The 17,347-nt window shown below is 37.2% G+C and overlaps 1 protein-coding gene across 1 annotated transcript; it reads right to left on the bottom strand.

Annotated features, from left to right (window-relative positions):
* Positions 1–1,038: 1,038 nt before the first annotated feature.
* LOC126966111 (guanine nucleotide-binding protein subunit gamma-1-like) lies at positions 1,039–8,560 on the bottom strand. Its single transcript, XM_050809986.1, has 3 exons — positions 8,524–8,560; positions 6,820–6,861; positions 1,039–1,217 (listed from the first exon to the last, which is right to left on the bottom strand). The coding sequence occupies exons 1-3, from the start codon at positions 8,558–8,560 to the stop codon at positions 1,039–1,041; spliced, it is 258 nt and encodes an 85-aa protein (XP_050665943.1).
* Between the last annotated feature and the right edge of the window lie 8,787 nt (positions 8,561–17,347).

Raw genomic sequence — 17,347 nt, 5'->3', positions numbered from 1 at the left:
AGCTTTCTTCCACGTACTACAAAGCTGTGGAATGAGCTTCCTTGTGCGGTGTTTCAGGGACGATACGACATGGGTACCTTCAAAAAAAGCGCGTACACCTTCCTTAAAGGCCGGCAACGCTCCTGTGATTACTCTGGTGTTGCAAGAGATTGTGGGCGGCGGTGATCACTTAACAACAGGTGACCCGTACGCTCGTTTGTCCTCCTATTCCATTAAAAAAAAAAAAAAAGATGGAGCATCAGGCCACTTACTGGCAGGCTTGTTGGATGATGTGGCTCTATTTCTCTTGGGCTATTCGTGGCCTGAGATCCTGCGATCACAGGAGCGTTGCCAGCATAGAGGGAAGGTGTATGCGCTTTTTTTTTAAAGTACCCATCTCGGATCGTCCCGGAAACAGCGCACAATGAAGCTCGTTCCACAGCTTTGTAATAGGTGGAAGAAAGTTCCTTGAAACCCACACTGTGGAACAACGCCACACATCCAGATGGAGTGGTTGATATTCTTATTTGTGGCGTATCGTGCGAAGGTGGAATTTGGCGGCAGGAATCAAGCGCTCTTTGGAACACCCCCGATGCCAATGCAGGCAAATCCGATCCGTAAATAGGTTAGGCGTGCCAACTCCTACAAAAAACCTTAAACAAACTTAAACATGACCCTCACCTTTTTAAATTGCTGGGTTAAGCACTGATCTATCACTGGAGATAAAAATCCTGATACTTACGATAGATGATAAGCTCACGTTAATCGAACATGTTACGATAGTATGTCGAAAGGCCCGATTTAATGAAACACAAGAAGCTAACGAGCGCCTCAATTGGGGCTTACCTCCTAGATAAAAAGGGTCATATAAACGGTAATGAAGACAGTACAGAGCGGAATTAATAATATAATAATAATATGTTACATCAATTCCAATATGTTAAAGTAATTTTAAAAAGAAATTAGTAAACAAACAAAAGTATGATACGAAGGACTACAAACTTCTTCACAAAAAGATAATTCAATGTGAATTTAATATGATCACAATAAGAAAAACTTTTACAAAACTGTCCATGAACTTTTTTCACGGAATGGATTAACTTTTTGATTGGTAAACCCAACGAGAAGGCAATCCTCTTGATGGTGTTCGCTTTTAAAGCGAATGATATCTGCTACAGCAACTGAAACTGGTATACGTTTTATCGTAGCCTCTCTGCGCAGTTGCTCAATTGCAGCTCCTTGCTACCCATACAGAGCGGAACTGATGTGATTTTTTACATAATAAGGAGACAAGAAGAATAACAAAACACATAGAATAACATTCTCCATTAGTTAAAGTCAAAATAAAGTATTCTTATTCAAAACTAAAAAACCTAAATGAAACTCCAAGAGTTTGTTTATATTCCTAGACACATAGAAGAAGTAAGAAAATATAAATATAACGTCTATATGAAAACGTTGTGCTAAAATTTTCATTTCAATTTAGTCACACTTAAGTTTCCAAGCAATAAACCGGGGTGTATAGAACAGAATCTAGTGCACGACTAATTCAAAAGAGCCAGCGTCTAGGAAAGCGAGACATTATGTGGTTTGTAAAGAGCACAGAGTGAACGTGGACGTTGATAAAAGCTACTCGCTCGAGTGTTCCGGAAACCTTATGATGAAAGTGGCATTGCGGCCAATTATTGTTTAATTTCACATGCATTTTATATATCAGGTACGCTTTGAAAAGATTAAAACGGTTATGTTTATTGTAATTATATTGACGAGTATTCATGATATATATTTTATTGATTTTATGCCGATGTTTCAATCCAATGACTCCTTAGTCGAATCGAGCCGTTACAGAGTTCAAGAACGAGGGTTACATAACTGAGTGTGACAGCTTAGTAATATTAATTAATACCCATAAAATAAAGTGCTCAGTGCGTGTATATAAAAATGGCTATTTCAAAATTATTGATATTATATTATCGCCTAACAGTACAATTGAAATGAGCCCTGCGCTAGCAAAGGGCAAAATAAAAAAAAATAAACAAGAAAACAACTGACTTCAGAAACGCTATTCCAAAACAATAGATAAAATATGCAGTAAAAATTATTAAGAATAATTGCGTATTTTTATACAATCTAAATAATTAATCTAATTCTAGTAACGGTTATTATTATTTTTGGAATCGGTGTCCTTCCGCTGCGACCCGCTCTGGCTTCTCGCCTCCTCACGTCGCGTGTCTCTCACTTATAACTATGTATGTAGTTACAAGGCTGACACCGCCTCCAAAAATAACAATAATCGTTACTAGAATAAGTTTAGTTAATTAGATTGTATAAAAATACGGAATTATTTTTAATAATTTTTACTGCATATTTTATCTATTGTTTTGGAATAGCGTTTTTGGAGTCGGTTGTTTTTTTTGTATTTTTTGATTTTTAGTAAATTTGAAGTACACTTACTAACAATTTGTCTAAACATGAGTACGAGATATACTAAAATTTTCAATACAGCAATGAACGTAAGCGCTTTGCAATTTGATTACAGACAGTTTGAAATTCTGCCACAGATCGCTCCCTTACTGTAAGTCGTTAAGAAGTTCCATTGATCATCATATTCGACTACGACAATTACTTGACCATAAATACGATGTGGTAGATGACTTAAATATCCTACTAGCATAAAAAATATTCGTCCGAGTATCGTTAATTTTCTCCTAAGAATTAAAGAATTCCGTTACTTTGTGATGGATCCCATAATCAGAACCCAACCAAACTGTCACCAAAGTACATTTGAATATATCCTTTCCAATAAAAAAAAATCCTTGAAATTAGTTTGCGCGATATTGAGTTATTCGTAAATTTGTCGTCCACATTATATAATTTAAGACTACCATAGATGCCATCGTCAGATCTGGATCAAGGGAAGCACCAGCTTTCAAATAAAAAAAGAATTATCATAATCGTTCACACAGTCGAAAGTTTTGAGGTAACAAACATAAAAAAATAACATACCGAAGAATTGAGAAGCTCCTACTTTTTTGAAGTCGGTTAAAAAGAGGGAGGTCCCACGGCCAATGGTGTCGTAAGAGGCGACTAAGGGCAGTTAGACAGGGAGGATTCATTGCATATGATGCCGGTTAGATCATAGGTACCAAAACGGTGCCTATTTCTGCCGTAAAGCATTATTGTGTTTTGGTCTGAAGCGCGCCGCGCCGTAGTTAGTGACATTACTGGGCAAATGAGACTTAACATCTATATCTCAAGGTGACGAGCGCAATTGTAGTGCCGCTCAAATTTTTTGGGTTTTTCAAGAATTCTGAGCGGGAATCCTGCTTTAAAATGGACAGGGCGTATCAATTACCATCAGCTGAACGTCCTGCTAGTCTCGTCCCTTATTGTCATAAAAAAAGAGTTAAGTGTCAAAAGTCGCTGAATATAAGAACGTGGCGAAAAAAATGCAAGCGCTACAAACAAATGTTGATTCGAGAAAATTAGCACATAATCTAGTGTAGGTTTAAACTGACAGCATGAGTACATACTCTCGGTCGCCCGTGTTCATGCATATCACTCACAAACTGCGACGCGGTGCTAGCGTACTGTTGTCGTGTATATGTGTATAAATTATGAGTGTAAAGTTTCTCTTAGTTTTAATGTTTACAAGAAGCAAAGTTGGTTTTAAGAAAATTTATTGAAGAAAAAGAAACTTTATACAAGTTTTTTGAGTTTTCTTTAGTGTTAATTCCGCTAATATTTGCCGCATCCTCAGGAGATGTTGTCTCGTACAAATTCAGTCTCGTGCCAGAGTTTGTCGAGTCAACATCTTATTTTATTTTTTAAGTTATTACTTACCTACAGATGTACTTACAGCAGTAAATAAAAAAAATACCAAAAAATAGTATAACTAGAGAATATTTTAAAATAATGAAATAATAATATAATAAAATAATATTTTATATAGGTTGTACACCGCACAAGGAAGCTCATTCCACAGCTTTGTAGTACGTGGAAGAAAGCTGAAAACCGCACTATGTAGGACTGCCACACATCCAGATGGTGGGCATAATATCCTAACTTGTGGCGTGTCGTGCGAAGGTGGAATTCGGCGGCAGGGATCAGTTTAAACAGTTCTTCGGAACACTCCCCGTGATAAATGCGGTAGAAGACACACAATGAAGCGACGTCTCTACGCAACGCCAAGTGATCCACCCGGCCACAGAGCACTGGGTCTCCGACAATTCGAGCTGCTCTGCATTGCACGCGGTCAAATGGATCGAGATGATGCTGGGGTGCGCCAGACCAGAGATGACAGCAATACTCCATGTGTGGCCGGACCTGTGCTTTGTAGAGCACTAGAATGTGGGCCGGTTTAAAGTATTGCCGTGCTCTATTAATGACGCTCAGCTTCTTCGAAGCCAATTTCGCTTTGCCGATACTAGGATATGCTTTAAGGGAAGTGTTGTCGAAGAGCGGTGAAACGACAAATGGAGTGTTTTTAGTGGTTAATGCGAAAAACTAGAATCTTCTCCATTCCATGGCCTTCTCAAGAGAGGACTTGATAGAAGACACTAGTTTCTCCCGGCACTGGTCGACGAATTCCCGAGAGAGACCTGCATGGCTCGTGTATACGGCATCACCAGTGCTGTCGTCTGCATAGCAATGTATGTTGAAGGTGAACAGCAGCCAACATATCATTGATATGCAGAAGTAACAGCGTGGGACGCGTTCACGGGCTTCGCGTTCGAGCAATAAACGTCGACAACGACCTGTATGCTTCGCCCAGTGAGGAAGCTGGAGGTCCACTTGCATAAGCTCTCGGGAAGTCCAAATGATGGAAATTTTGAGAGGATATACTACTATTATTACAATATAATTTGACAACCTAACATTACACTGGGTTGATAGAGGACAAGTCGGGGTCTATGTTTGGAAAGAATAGGGTTGCAGTAAGGTGCTACCAGGATCAACAAAACTAAAAACATTGGCATTGAGAATTGCAACTTGCTAGAAAATATCAGCACGTCCTGTTCTTATTTGCAAGGGCATTAACTGTAGTCTTTTGTAAGGTCAATCATATATCAAATTTGAGTCTGAATCTTACGAATATTTTCAGTATAAACCATGTTATGTTTTTAAAGTGATAACCCTCACTTCTAGGATTAATTTAACACAAATAAAATTTGAAAAACATAATTTTATGAACGATGCGGAATTCGAACCCCACTTTACAGTTGATAACCTGGATCCTGTAGATGATTGTTCAACCTGAGAGTTGAACAAAGCAAACAGAATTTTATAACGAGGTGGTACTCGAACGGTTAGCTCAGTTGGTTAGAGCACCAGCACGGAACGCCGGAGGTCGTGGGTTAGATTCCCGCATCGTACATAAAATTTTATTTGTGTATTTTCAGTATGTTCTCCAGCTATGAAGTGTGAGTATGGCAACGGTGGTTCCAAATTCGGAAAGCATATTCATTATTGCTATGTACAAATACACAGCATACAATTTTAATGTTCTAAGTTGTCGCATTGGTTAAGATAACCAAATGATAAATCCAAGGGCCTCGTAAGTTTTGTTGGTAATATCGTCTTTGTGTTCACCGTATAGTTTCTTGGAGTCGATGATAACGCCCAGGTCACGCATCAACCCTGTTTATTACTTAAAGTAATTTAAAACATTTGAATACTTCGTTGAATCACTTTACATAGATTGTATTAAAGTACTTATAAAATGATGAAGCTTTAAATATCTATTTTAAAGAGTGGTAATAGTTTCTTGTCACTGCTTACAGTGTAAAATACCATTTACACACAGTATTTTTTATTTATTTTTAATAATATTGTGGTATTTTTTAAATATTTCTTTTTTTAAGTATTTTAAGATGTTCGTCTATTGATAAAATTATGTGTGGCGTTATTTATATTCTATTATGAACAAATATACACTTAGCATTAACATTATTGAAGCGAATATTGTCTTCAGTCATCAAGTGCTCATAAAAACGTTTCAAAACCTCATTCTTAAGTTCATCGCCAGTATAGGAAATGAAGAGTACACACTCCGGACCATCATTGAGTACAACTCGCAGATTGTTCCGCATCTACGTTCAACTAATGAAGTGTTTTGAAAGCCAGCTATTTTTGCTGTCTGTTGACTTTTCGATGAAACTAAACTACAAACCGTTGATTGGAACATTGTTCCTCGATTTATTGTCTTGCCAGTTCAAAAAATTGTGTTGCTAGTGGATAATACAACGTACAAATATGTCACAACCTTATATTAAGGTTTGATCTCCGCTACACTCCAACAAGATACCGCAGGCGTAGTCGCAAAGTGCGGCAACTAATACTACGCCCAAGTGGGCTTACTCGAGTCTCGAACAATGTGTGACGTCGACGAGGCCACAAGTTCTATTAAACCTTGTTAATAATTCAAACTAAAATGCCGGATTGGTTAGTAAAACTTTGTAAAAATAATACTACAAGAAATAAGAAAGATACTGGGATCACATATCAGCAGTAAGTATTTTGTATTTTATTAATTTCAATGTAAAATAACACGAAGCGTGTGTTACAAATTTTGAAAGATGTCATTGAGAGTCAAGATTCCAAGCACACAAGCATCTAATATTTGGCGTAATAAAAAGCTATTGTTTTTAGGTAAAACGGTATCGAGTTGGAGCATAGTCGAGACCAATCCTAAATCTACAGTCACAACTTTGTTTAAATTAATGGTTTATGGTTTAATTTGATTAGCTTTTTGAGACGGTCTATTGTATCACTTAGCCAATCTGCCACAAGGCTTAGACTGAAACTCAACGTATTAATTTGGGTGTGATTTTCAAAGACTATCTTTTTGAACACTACTTGTATTCATAATATCCCTATATCCTAATATATATAAATCCAGTGTCCTGATATTTGTTCCCAGTGAACTCCTAGGAATTATTTCATGGAATGCAGTTTAGTCCAATTTGAGAGATAGGATAGTTTTTGTTTCAATAGGATAGTTTTTATTTCGATCTTAGACCCATAATTATTTATATTTCCAATATCTAGTATGGACATATTTTCTATTAGAGGATTTTTTTTTAATATTCGTATATTTATATTATATACGTTGCGTTGTTACATGTTTAAATATATGTTCCATTAAATTTACCATGATCTTCAGGATTTTCCTATATCCGATATCCACAAGTGTCTTTGTGCCAAAGATGAAAACGCGTGCGCACATCAAAAATCTATATTATTTTTCATTATTTCACTTCAATCACGTAATGATTCTGCTAAGCGCTGACATAAAACACAATTTATCTTACGTAAACATAATTTCATGGAGAATGAAAATGAATTCTTAGATTAAGGACTGGTCTCCGCTACGCTCCAACTAGATACCGAACTATCTAAGAATAAAAGCTTATTGTGTGCGTGGCATCTTGACACTCGTTGGCATCTTTAAAATTTTGTAACATATGCTTCGTGTTATTTAACATTTAAATTAATAAAATACAAAATAATTACTTATGATATGTGATCCCAGCCTTTCTTGTTTCTTGTATTAGCTTCAATTATTAGCAAAGTTTAAAAGAGCCAGTCAACGTTACACATTGTCCGAGACTGGCTCGAGTACGCCCGTTTGAGCGTAGTAAAAGTTGTCTCACGTAGTGCGCTTCAACAAGCGCACCGGAGACCAATCCCCAATCTAAGGTATAATTGTTATAAAATTTGTGTATACTGTTCAATATATTCTTGTTTTAATTGAACACCCAGTTCACAATTATTTATATCTCTTCGTCCCATTTCTTTTATCACACTCAAATGGTTTCTTTGTATGTAGAAGGTATTATATAGAAGATATTATATTCCTTGTCATCATCGTAACCAAACGCGTTAGTAATGTATGCGAATAATGAAGTTCAGGCCAGGTCGAAGCAGCAGATATAAGGGAACTAGATCGGAGTAATGTACCGCAGAGCTAACAAAATCTCAAATATTCACACGTGTATCGCATGCGAGGCCACGAACCGAGTACATTGCTCTATAATTCTCCTGTTATGATATACAGTTAATGGATACGACTGTAAATTAAAATTAAACATGGTCATTATATTGCTAATGCGAGAGAAAAAATAAACAATTGGAATGAAAATATACGTTAAAGTATCATATTATAAGAACCATATTTGGAAATCAATTATATAAACTTTCTATAATTTGTTTCAAAAGTGCATAATAATATAAAAATCCACAATTTTTAGCAGCCAATCAAATTTAGAACTTTTCATTGTTAGATGTTTGGATAAGAAAATAAATGCCTTTTATGCCTTTACTGTAATTCTATTAGTCAAGCCCTAATAGTAAGACTAAGCGATTTTGATCATACTTTCAGAAATCTGACAAAAATACTACAATTCGAAAATTGCGGTTGTTCTTATGTTTTATATTATAATTATTACTTTTATTAATGCAGGTAAGTTATAAGGCTCTTCATTCGTCCCTTGTTCTTCTCGTACAAAATGTGGTTGTTTATTTGGCTGTATTGTTCCAAACTCGTCGGAATAACTAACATGAATAATGGTGGTGCCATTTTCTAGTCTATTCCAGTAACAGACATCTACGTTGACATGCCACAGGCTGGCACATTGCCAACAAGCTTAAACCCCCCACTATCTCACCCGGTAGCCTGTCCCACGATAACATAGGCACAAATTAACTAAATTACTACAACTTACCGCCCGGCCCTGCCGACTGCGACTCATAAACTGCAGCCGAACTAATTGACAAATAATTAACTTGCAGGAATCTAATATGTTAAGCCCGACTTTTGAGCTTACTTATTAAATTGTTTGAAGCATAATAGTCAACCAAGTTATCCATATGTTAATTGGATGAGCGACAAAGCAAATAAAGATGGCAGCTTGATTACTTTATCGCCCAATACTTACTTGACTCAATTGAAATATAATATATCCTCGGGTTCAATTTTATAATGGGTTCTATTCCCAAATGGGTCATGTCTATACGCACGTTCTAGACAGTTTCAGATTACGGAAAAAATCTACAACACAATATGTTAATTTAAAAAATCACCAGTTCAAAACTAGTACATCGCACTCTACCAAATATGAGAGCAATTCTCACAAACTTCACTGTGAATATTTAAACTCGGTAAAATATTGCAACAGTCAATTCATATGGTGATTATTGGGAATTTTTCACGAATTTCAAGTAGAGTTTATCGCTATCGGTGAATTGCAGGCAAGGAGTTTTTAATAAAATGTATTTTTGTACATACACACACACATTAAATATTACCTACATATGAGAATAAGCTCGAATGTCTGAAAACTTTATTAAAAACGGTTCAACCTTTGTGGTGTATATAATGAAACATTACTTTAATAATATACTACTATTTATATCTCTGGCCTCTTTCTGTAATGACATTTTTTGGGTGAAATTTTGTGATAAATAAACAACTTGTTAGTAGTAACTAATTTATAAGTTTTTGAAATTTTTGTCTATCAGTCTGCATGTTATACCTCACGTTCGGATTACACGATCAAAATCATTTTTGTGTGAACTGTTAACTAGATCATGTGATTGGATAGGTGATATGATGAATTTAATCTTCCCGCAACTTCATCCATATAAAAATCTAAATCTAAGCCCATAGAGTAGGTAGTACTTTCGGGCAATATTAACAATTTCAGAATAAAATGTTCCTTCCTTATCAAGGTGTATGTTAAATTACATGATTGACTGTGAAGTTAACAAACAAACTAGGATTAACAATAAATATCTGTGCCCGTTTCTTATCATAATCGAAATTAATTCCAAGATGGTGGAAAAATAGAATTGATTGCATAGTAAGGACATTTATTTGTCTCTTTATTTTACTATAATCTGTCTTCTTCATTGGGCTTCAAGCTTCACCTTAACAATATGTGTGTCCTACTGGTATTCATTGGTTTGCTTGGAGAATGGCCTATGCCAGACCCATTTTCCATAATGTATCTTCTGGTTTGCTAGATGGGATATCTTGAAGTTTCGTGCGTTTCAGTTATCTTACTGTTCTTTTGTTCATTCAGGCTTTTGCTAGTATGTTAGGGTGATTGTCTGTTCTAGTCTTGTGTGCTTAAGCAAATTTCTCTTCTTTAACGGCTGGTATTCCGAGGTCATGATGTAATAGTAAAGACAAATGGTGACGTAAACGTTAGACATTAATTTATAATTTTGGTTCTAAACCTTTTGTTGAAATGCTCCACTTTGAAAGGTTTCGATGCTTGTAATATTTGTTATTGAGAATCGCATCATCGCTCCTCCACAAAACTCCTCCTAATACCTCGCCTAGTATCAGAACACTGATTCTCCAAATCTTGAGTGGTTGCCAATTCAAAATTGTTAAAGGCAAAGCTAAATTGGCTCCAAAGAGTCTGGGAGTCTTCAATAGAGTGAGACACTTCACTTGAACTAATATTATAATATCATAAATAATAACACAAATAACAATAAACCTAATTATAGTTTCTAGCTTCTAGCTTATTATTATTACTAGATACTAACCTAATTAAATCTCCTGGTTCTTCCGCGTAGGCCCTCGCGGGCCTCGGGGAATTTGTTCGGGGTAATGGCCCCTTTCAGTGATGTCATCGCCGCCTGCAACTACGGGTGGGACCGGTTGGTCCATGGTGTCGTATCCGGTGGTATCCTGCTGCAGTGCGATCGTGCCCACATAGTGTCGTGAGCGATCTGCGGACTGTGGCAGGGTGGTAGGTCCGTGGTTGGCTTGCGCCCGCCACTCAGCGAGGGTAGAGCGCGCCGGTAGTGTACCGGTGAGCGACCATCAGCCAGCGGCCTGGAAGCAGTCGTGTCCTAGGAGACTAGGTCACATGGTAGTCTTCTTATGTCCGGCGGTCGTCGATGGTATGGCGTGATGCCACGCAGATGCTGGGATCGACCTCCATCGGCGCGTGCGAACACACAGGTCGCGTGTGTCGCGTGCGAACTTACGCCTTGTATACGCATAGCTTCGTACGGAGAGGCAGGTGGGACGCCAGCACGGGGCGGAGATGCTTCCGTGCGGCGCGCGTCTGGGCGACCACGTTCTTTATATGGGGCCGCATCGAGAAGGTCCTATCGGTGGGCACGCTGAGGTATTTGGCCTTCGGGGACTATTCGACGGTCTCGCCCATGAGTGACACCGGGGGCGGCAATAGACGCGCCCGCCCGATGGAATTGCCTGAGTCTTCACCACGTTGCCTTGACTCTCCAGCCCTTGCCTAGTTAAAAAAAAACTAAATACCGTAACAATATCGAAACAAATACTTAAGGTACGTTTTAAATTCATACATTCTGGTACTAGCACCATCTATCGGCAAACGATGTAGACATTCATAGTGCCGATATTGATTCTGCGCAATCTATCCCGAACACTGTGTAATGAGCATCCATGACCAGTGTTTTATTTCATGTATAAGAGGCAAAGGGAAGTTGTCAGGCAATCGGCCATGGACATCTGAAACACTAGGGCTCAAACAATGCGCTACCCGCCTTTAAAATTTAAGTTAGGAACATGCTTTAATCTTGAGAGTCCGTTAGTCTTTTTGTTTTGAGATAATAGCAGCCGGTAATTGATTCCACAAAATTTTTTTCACGTTCACGTGATGGAAATTGATACGCCATGCCCATTACAATCCAGTGCTCAGGATTCTTGAAAAACCCATAAAATTCTCAGTGGCACTACAATTGCGCTCGTTACCTTGAGACATAAGATGTTAAGTCTCATTTGCCTAGTAACAGTTTCACTAGCTACGGCGCGTACTACCACGGCGGCTACTGCTTCACGGTAGAAAGAGACGCCGTTGTGGTACCCATAAACTAGGCGGCATCCTGTGCAAAGGAGCCACCCACTGGTAAAAGTGATTGTTCGAGGCAAGAAATTTCTTGCAAAACGCGCCGTTGTAGAATGCCAGACGTTAACATGACGCGAGAGGAATTTCGTATGTTAACGCAATGTCCGGTGGGGGAATTCGGCTGCTGGAATCAATCCCAACAACATAATATTTCCAGGATGATAATGACATGTGTATGTTCATAAAACCCGTTGTCATTTCCCCTATTGCATAAAAAAATATATTGCATGTTTTTAAAATGAAAGTAAACAATCCAAACGCAATTAAAACATTCTGATTTGTCTCATATAAAATAATACTAGTGTCAAAACTAGCGCGAATATAGCGCTTAACTAATGAAGGATACATACTAAAATTGTATGTACCGTGTAATTAAATCGCCTGTTTGTACAGCTAAACAAACGAGAAAATCTCATTCATTACGCGCTCATTTCGCAAGATATAATGAGCTCTATGTGTAGCTCAATAAAATCTTCATTCGCATGAATAACATTACCTGTATTAACATGTAACACATTTCTAAGAGCTTTGAGTTTATTATATTTTTTAATGATTTCCCTCGTGGAGGTTTGTTTAGTTGATATTTTAAACGTTTTCTTTGTACAACGCATATTTTTTGGAATTCATACTCAATTTGTGAAGTTTTTCAAACGGACTCTAATATATTACTTTATATTTTACTAGGTGACGAGGCTTCTCTAGGTAAAAATTACCCATTTAAACATATACCTAGGTTACTCTAAAAACAGTCTTGCGGAGAAAGAGAACTTTTAAAATCATACAAAATCATCGCTCTAAAATCTTTTCGACTTAATTCCATTTTAGTTGCGTAGAACTTTGATGTGTGATAAAAAACAATTGAAAAATTATTTCCTGCCAATTATTTTATTTTATTACTAAGAAGGTTGCAACGTTTCAAAAAGTATAACATTTGAAACTCAAATAGTTCTGATTAGCTAGAAGTGCAAAACTTTTAGACTGCCCCATGTACTGTTGCTTTGATTTAATTATTTCCAGGATTTTTCTGAATGGCTCAGTAGGAGTCCCTGTTACCAACCAGAACTTTCCAAGGCAACGCTGTTTGTATTATTATATATAATTTAAAGTTATTAATCGACTTTTTATGGACGAGCATAACGAAGGAACCGTAACTGATGGTTAGTCACCACTGCCGCTCATAGTCTCAGCAGAGGAATAACACGAGAATTGTTATGGTATAGGGGCATTTCCGCAATAAAACCACTTGGTTGGGTCAATTGTACGTGCAGTGTTTTTTATCATATAATTATCAAAACCGACTTTCAATATAGCGCAGGCGTGCCAAAGTACATGAATAGTTCTTCATAACGCCCACTAAGCCTCCGCTATTATAGGTATTACATGTCAAGTATGAAAATAGACTAGACTATGTGGTTTTTACTTTTCTTAAGAAAGGGACTAAAAGAGAAAATTTTTAGGAAATGCTATCAGCATACACAGACAAAGCTCAAAGTGCACACTGTAGACTTTCAATCAAAACACGATACTTATAATAAATTACAATTAAGTGACTACCCCAAGTGCGATTTTACAAAATCATCAAACTTTCAAAGCGGCTGCGCCGGAAATCATAAAACTTGGCGCTTCTCATAAAACTCGTTGAATAGATACAACACAAACACGTAGGTAACAAGTTTACAAGAATCGCGCAATATGTTAGAAGAAAATAGGAAAGAGTTTTATTTGCGGTCCATGTGATGAGAGTAGAAATTTTCTTGAAACGCCTATCTTAGACATGTTAAAGAAGCAATGGAACAGTTACCTGAATTTCTTCTCACTTTTTATTGTATTTTATTTTCATAGGGTTGCTAACAGCTTTAATACAAATACACATATCTACATGTTTACATATGGGCCATTTAAAAGCCTCCACGAATAGCTATTAAATTGTTTTGTAACGTTTTTACAAATTACTTACAGCTTAAACTAATTAAAGGGATTACTAGGTAACGTGCGCGTTTTTGAAATTTAAATTGACTTACGGCCAAGTCTATCTATCAATAACCTATCTATCCCTAGTTGAACTTACTAGAGGTAGACAAATCTATCCTTTTACGCTTTCTTACATTTCAATAACCTATCGACAGATAGCATTGGACTATAACGGCCGTTCCCAATATACTATCTACAGATAAAGATAAATTACTTGTACTGTCAGTAATTAGCTGTCAATAATCTGAAGCTGTCCCAATATACAAAAAATACAAATACAAAATCATTTATTTCGCACTTTTCATATACAAATTAATTCTGCTTCATCACCAAGCCAACAGCAAAATCTTAAAATTCACAGTACAAACTGTACAAGACGTCCAGCTCAAAAGTGCACTTGTGACCACATTAAAAGAGTTAACGCAATGAGATATCTTGGACTAGTAGACGTCTACGACTAGTAGACGAAACATTAAGTTTCAGAGATCACGTTGCTGCTGTCTCAACTCGTTTACGAAAATTGGTATACACCATTAAATTGCTTCGAGAGTCCGCTGAGCTTTCATTATTAAAAAGCATCTATCTAGCCCTCGGACAATCAATCATAAATTACTGCATTCTAGCCTGGGGAGGTACAAATTCCACCAACCTCATAAAATTGGAAAGAGCGCAAAGAGCTGTGTTAAAAGTCGCTTTGAGGAAACCGATTAGATACCCAACGAATGATTTGTACAGCGACGCTCAGGTACTCAGTGTTCGAAATAACCGATAAGTCATTCCTATCGCCTTATATTGGGACGCGTGAATTGTAAATTCCATACAAACTGTATGGAAATTGAACAAACACTAACGGTGGTAAGCTATTAGCTTGACAGACAGCGTATACGGATAAGGTGAGTTACTTATCAATATTGGAACAGAAAAGTCAACGATAGTTACGATTTTTATCTCAAGTAGGCCACAACCGGAGATAAAAATAAAACAAATAAAGAGACTTAATATTGGGAACGGCCGTTACTATATTGGACGTAACTATGGATAGATAAGATCATGTCATTAAACGGTAATAGCAATGCATCCGTAACTAGAGATACGTTATTAAAAATTGATTTCTGTGACCTGCAAATAATCTTGTATAACATGTTTTTAACACTATGTAAACTGGAACAAAAATGATCTATTTCGGATGATTTTAGTTTGTTAAAATTATTCGAAGTATTGTGGTAAAAAGGATCTATAGTTTGTGCGCATGAGTGGCATATGTAGGAGATTTGTTTTTATAGAATGTTGGTACGGAATATTGAGGTTTAATTTAAATAATAAGGTTGGACTTGTGGCAAGGTTTTATGAACATTCACTGGGTCAGGCCTTTATAGATCTAGGAATTGTAAAACGAATCGCACTGCGGAGCTTTTCTCCGACTTAATCTCAATTGGCGTATCCTGAAATCACCTCCTAGCTGACTGACTTTTGGAGCTTGGAGAGGAATTAAGATATCTGTTGTGATTGTATATAAAGAGCTGTGTCATCGGAGTAAAGTGAGAGGGGTTCTCCTTTTTTAGGGAGGGGGCTATCGTTGGTATATTGGTTGGTATATACAATATGTACAGAAGTGGTTAGGAACCGACGCCAGTGAGTCATTGCTTTTAATACATATTTCCATCCTCTCTTCCTATCACTTTCTACAATATAGTTTTTACTATAATATTAGTAAGGATTTTACGGAGTGATTCACAAAAATCCCAAAATTTTTCTATGCCATTGCAAGAACTTTCGAGATTATTTTCTTTCGTTCCATAGCTTTCTTTCGGATTCATTAAATTAAATATGCTGACCAGAGCAAGAATTCATTTCTTGCTTCCTCGGGAATTCTTAAAAGCCATATATCTCTTTCTGTACCCTTTCATTGCGCATAATTTCATGACGATTAGTTGAGTAGTAAAGCATTAGATTATATTTCTTATTTAATAATATTAAATCGTATTTTCTTACAACTTAAACCAGACGATGATGCATAAAGATTTCGTTGGGTTCGCGAAAGTTTTTGCAAATGGCGGTTAGCTATATCGCTTTCCCATGCAGATAAGGATTTCCTTGAAAGAGCGGAATCTAAAGGCTTTATATCTTTGTAATATCGATAGAACTAGATATACTTTGCCTGAGGCCTCAAAAGTATTGTACTAAGAAACTTTTTAATAATAAATAAAAATTTAATTTAATATTCAAACACTAGTTACACTGGTAACATGTATAAGGCTCATTAGAAATTGGTTTCGATCTATTGTACCTGCATTGTGTGGAATAAATAAATCACACTTTCATTTATTCAAATCATTCATTCATTCATTCATTCAATACGTATGATTGCAGAAACAGAAGATGAATTTAAAATAGTAGTTACATAAAGCTCAGATTACGCTAACATTGCCCAAGTATAGCATTTTTTATTGGAGACGAGACTGAATCAGCGTTTTAGTCACCTGATATTAAGTGAATACCAGTGGGAGGCTCCTTTGCAGAGGAAGCCGGCTAGATTAGGGGTACCACAACGGCGCCTATTTCTGCCGTGAAGCAGTAATATACAGTAAGCATTACTGTGTTTCGGTCTGAAGGGCGCCGTAGCTAGTGATATTACTGGGACAAATGAGACTTAACACCTTATTTCTCAAGGTGAAGAGCGCAATTGTAGAGCGGATCATAATTTTTGGGTTTTTCAAGAATCCTGAGCGGCACTGCATTGTACTGGGTGGGGCGTATCAATTACCATCATCTGAGCGTCCTGCTCGTCTCGTCCCTAATTTTCATTAAAAAAAAGTGAATAGAACATATTCTCTACAGCACCAGAGAAGGAGACGTTGCCAGCCTATTAGGAAAGTCGCGATATTTTGAAGGTAGGTTCTCACATTGAATCGTCCTGAAAATTTCGCAAGTAAGCTTATTTGACGACCTTAAATAGAAAATTTATTGAAGTAGGAGTAAGGCCAATATTTTCGTGAGATTTGAGTCTCGTTTCAGATTTTGGCGAGACAACGTGTCCTGAGGATGCCTCGTGTAGAGGCGAAAGACGTGTCAAATAGTTTAAAAGACAAATATTGGCGGAATTAACACTGGGTCCCGGGTTCGAATCCCGGTAGGTGCAATCATTTATATGATGAATATGGATGTTTTTTTCCGAGTCATGGATGTTTATATGTATTTATGTATGTCTGAGTAAGTAAATTGTATTAAATGTATCTGTTCAATAAGTATTGTTTTCGAACTAGAATCATAGATGGCGCTAGGCTCTACTTGGGTCGCGTTTACACTAATTAATACTTATTATAGGATAAGAGGAAGTTTATTTATTTTTATTGGGGCTGCTGACAAACACAGAGCCGGCACAAGTGGACGAGGAGCTGCGTGAGCTCGGATACGTCCCGGAGCACGTGCGCACGATCCCCGCGCGCCCAGGCAGACCGGGATGTCTGATGTTCGTGCAACTCCAGCGT

This window comes from Leptidea sinapis, chromosome 9, assembly GCF_905404315.1.
Source record: "Leptidea sinapis chromosome 9, ilLepSina1.1, whole genome shotgun sequence".
In the NCBI taxonomy this organism is placed as follows: Eukaryota; Metazoa; Arthropoda; class Insecta; order Lepidoptera; family Pieridae; genus Leptidea; species Leptidea sinapis.
Note: the sequence above shows the minus strand (reverse complement) of the source record. Positions and strands in the feature narration are given on the sequence as shown.

What these genes read in the sequence shown, in the direction of transcription:
- LOC126966111 (XM_050809986.1), bottom strand. Translation starts at nt 8,560, where the DNA reads ATGGCACCACCATTATTCATGTTAGTTATTCCGACGA. An exon ending in CATGTTAGTTATTCCGACGA is followed by an intron (nt 6,862 to 8,523) that starts GTTTGGAACAAT and finishes TATATATATTAG; the next exon opens with GATATAGGGATATTATGAAT. An exon ending in AAGTAGTGTTCAAAAAGATA is followed by an intron (nt 1,218 to 6,819) that starts GTCTTTGAAAAT and finishes ATGGGTAGCAAG; the next exon opens with GAGCTGCAATTGAGCAACTG.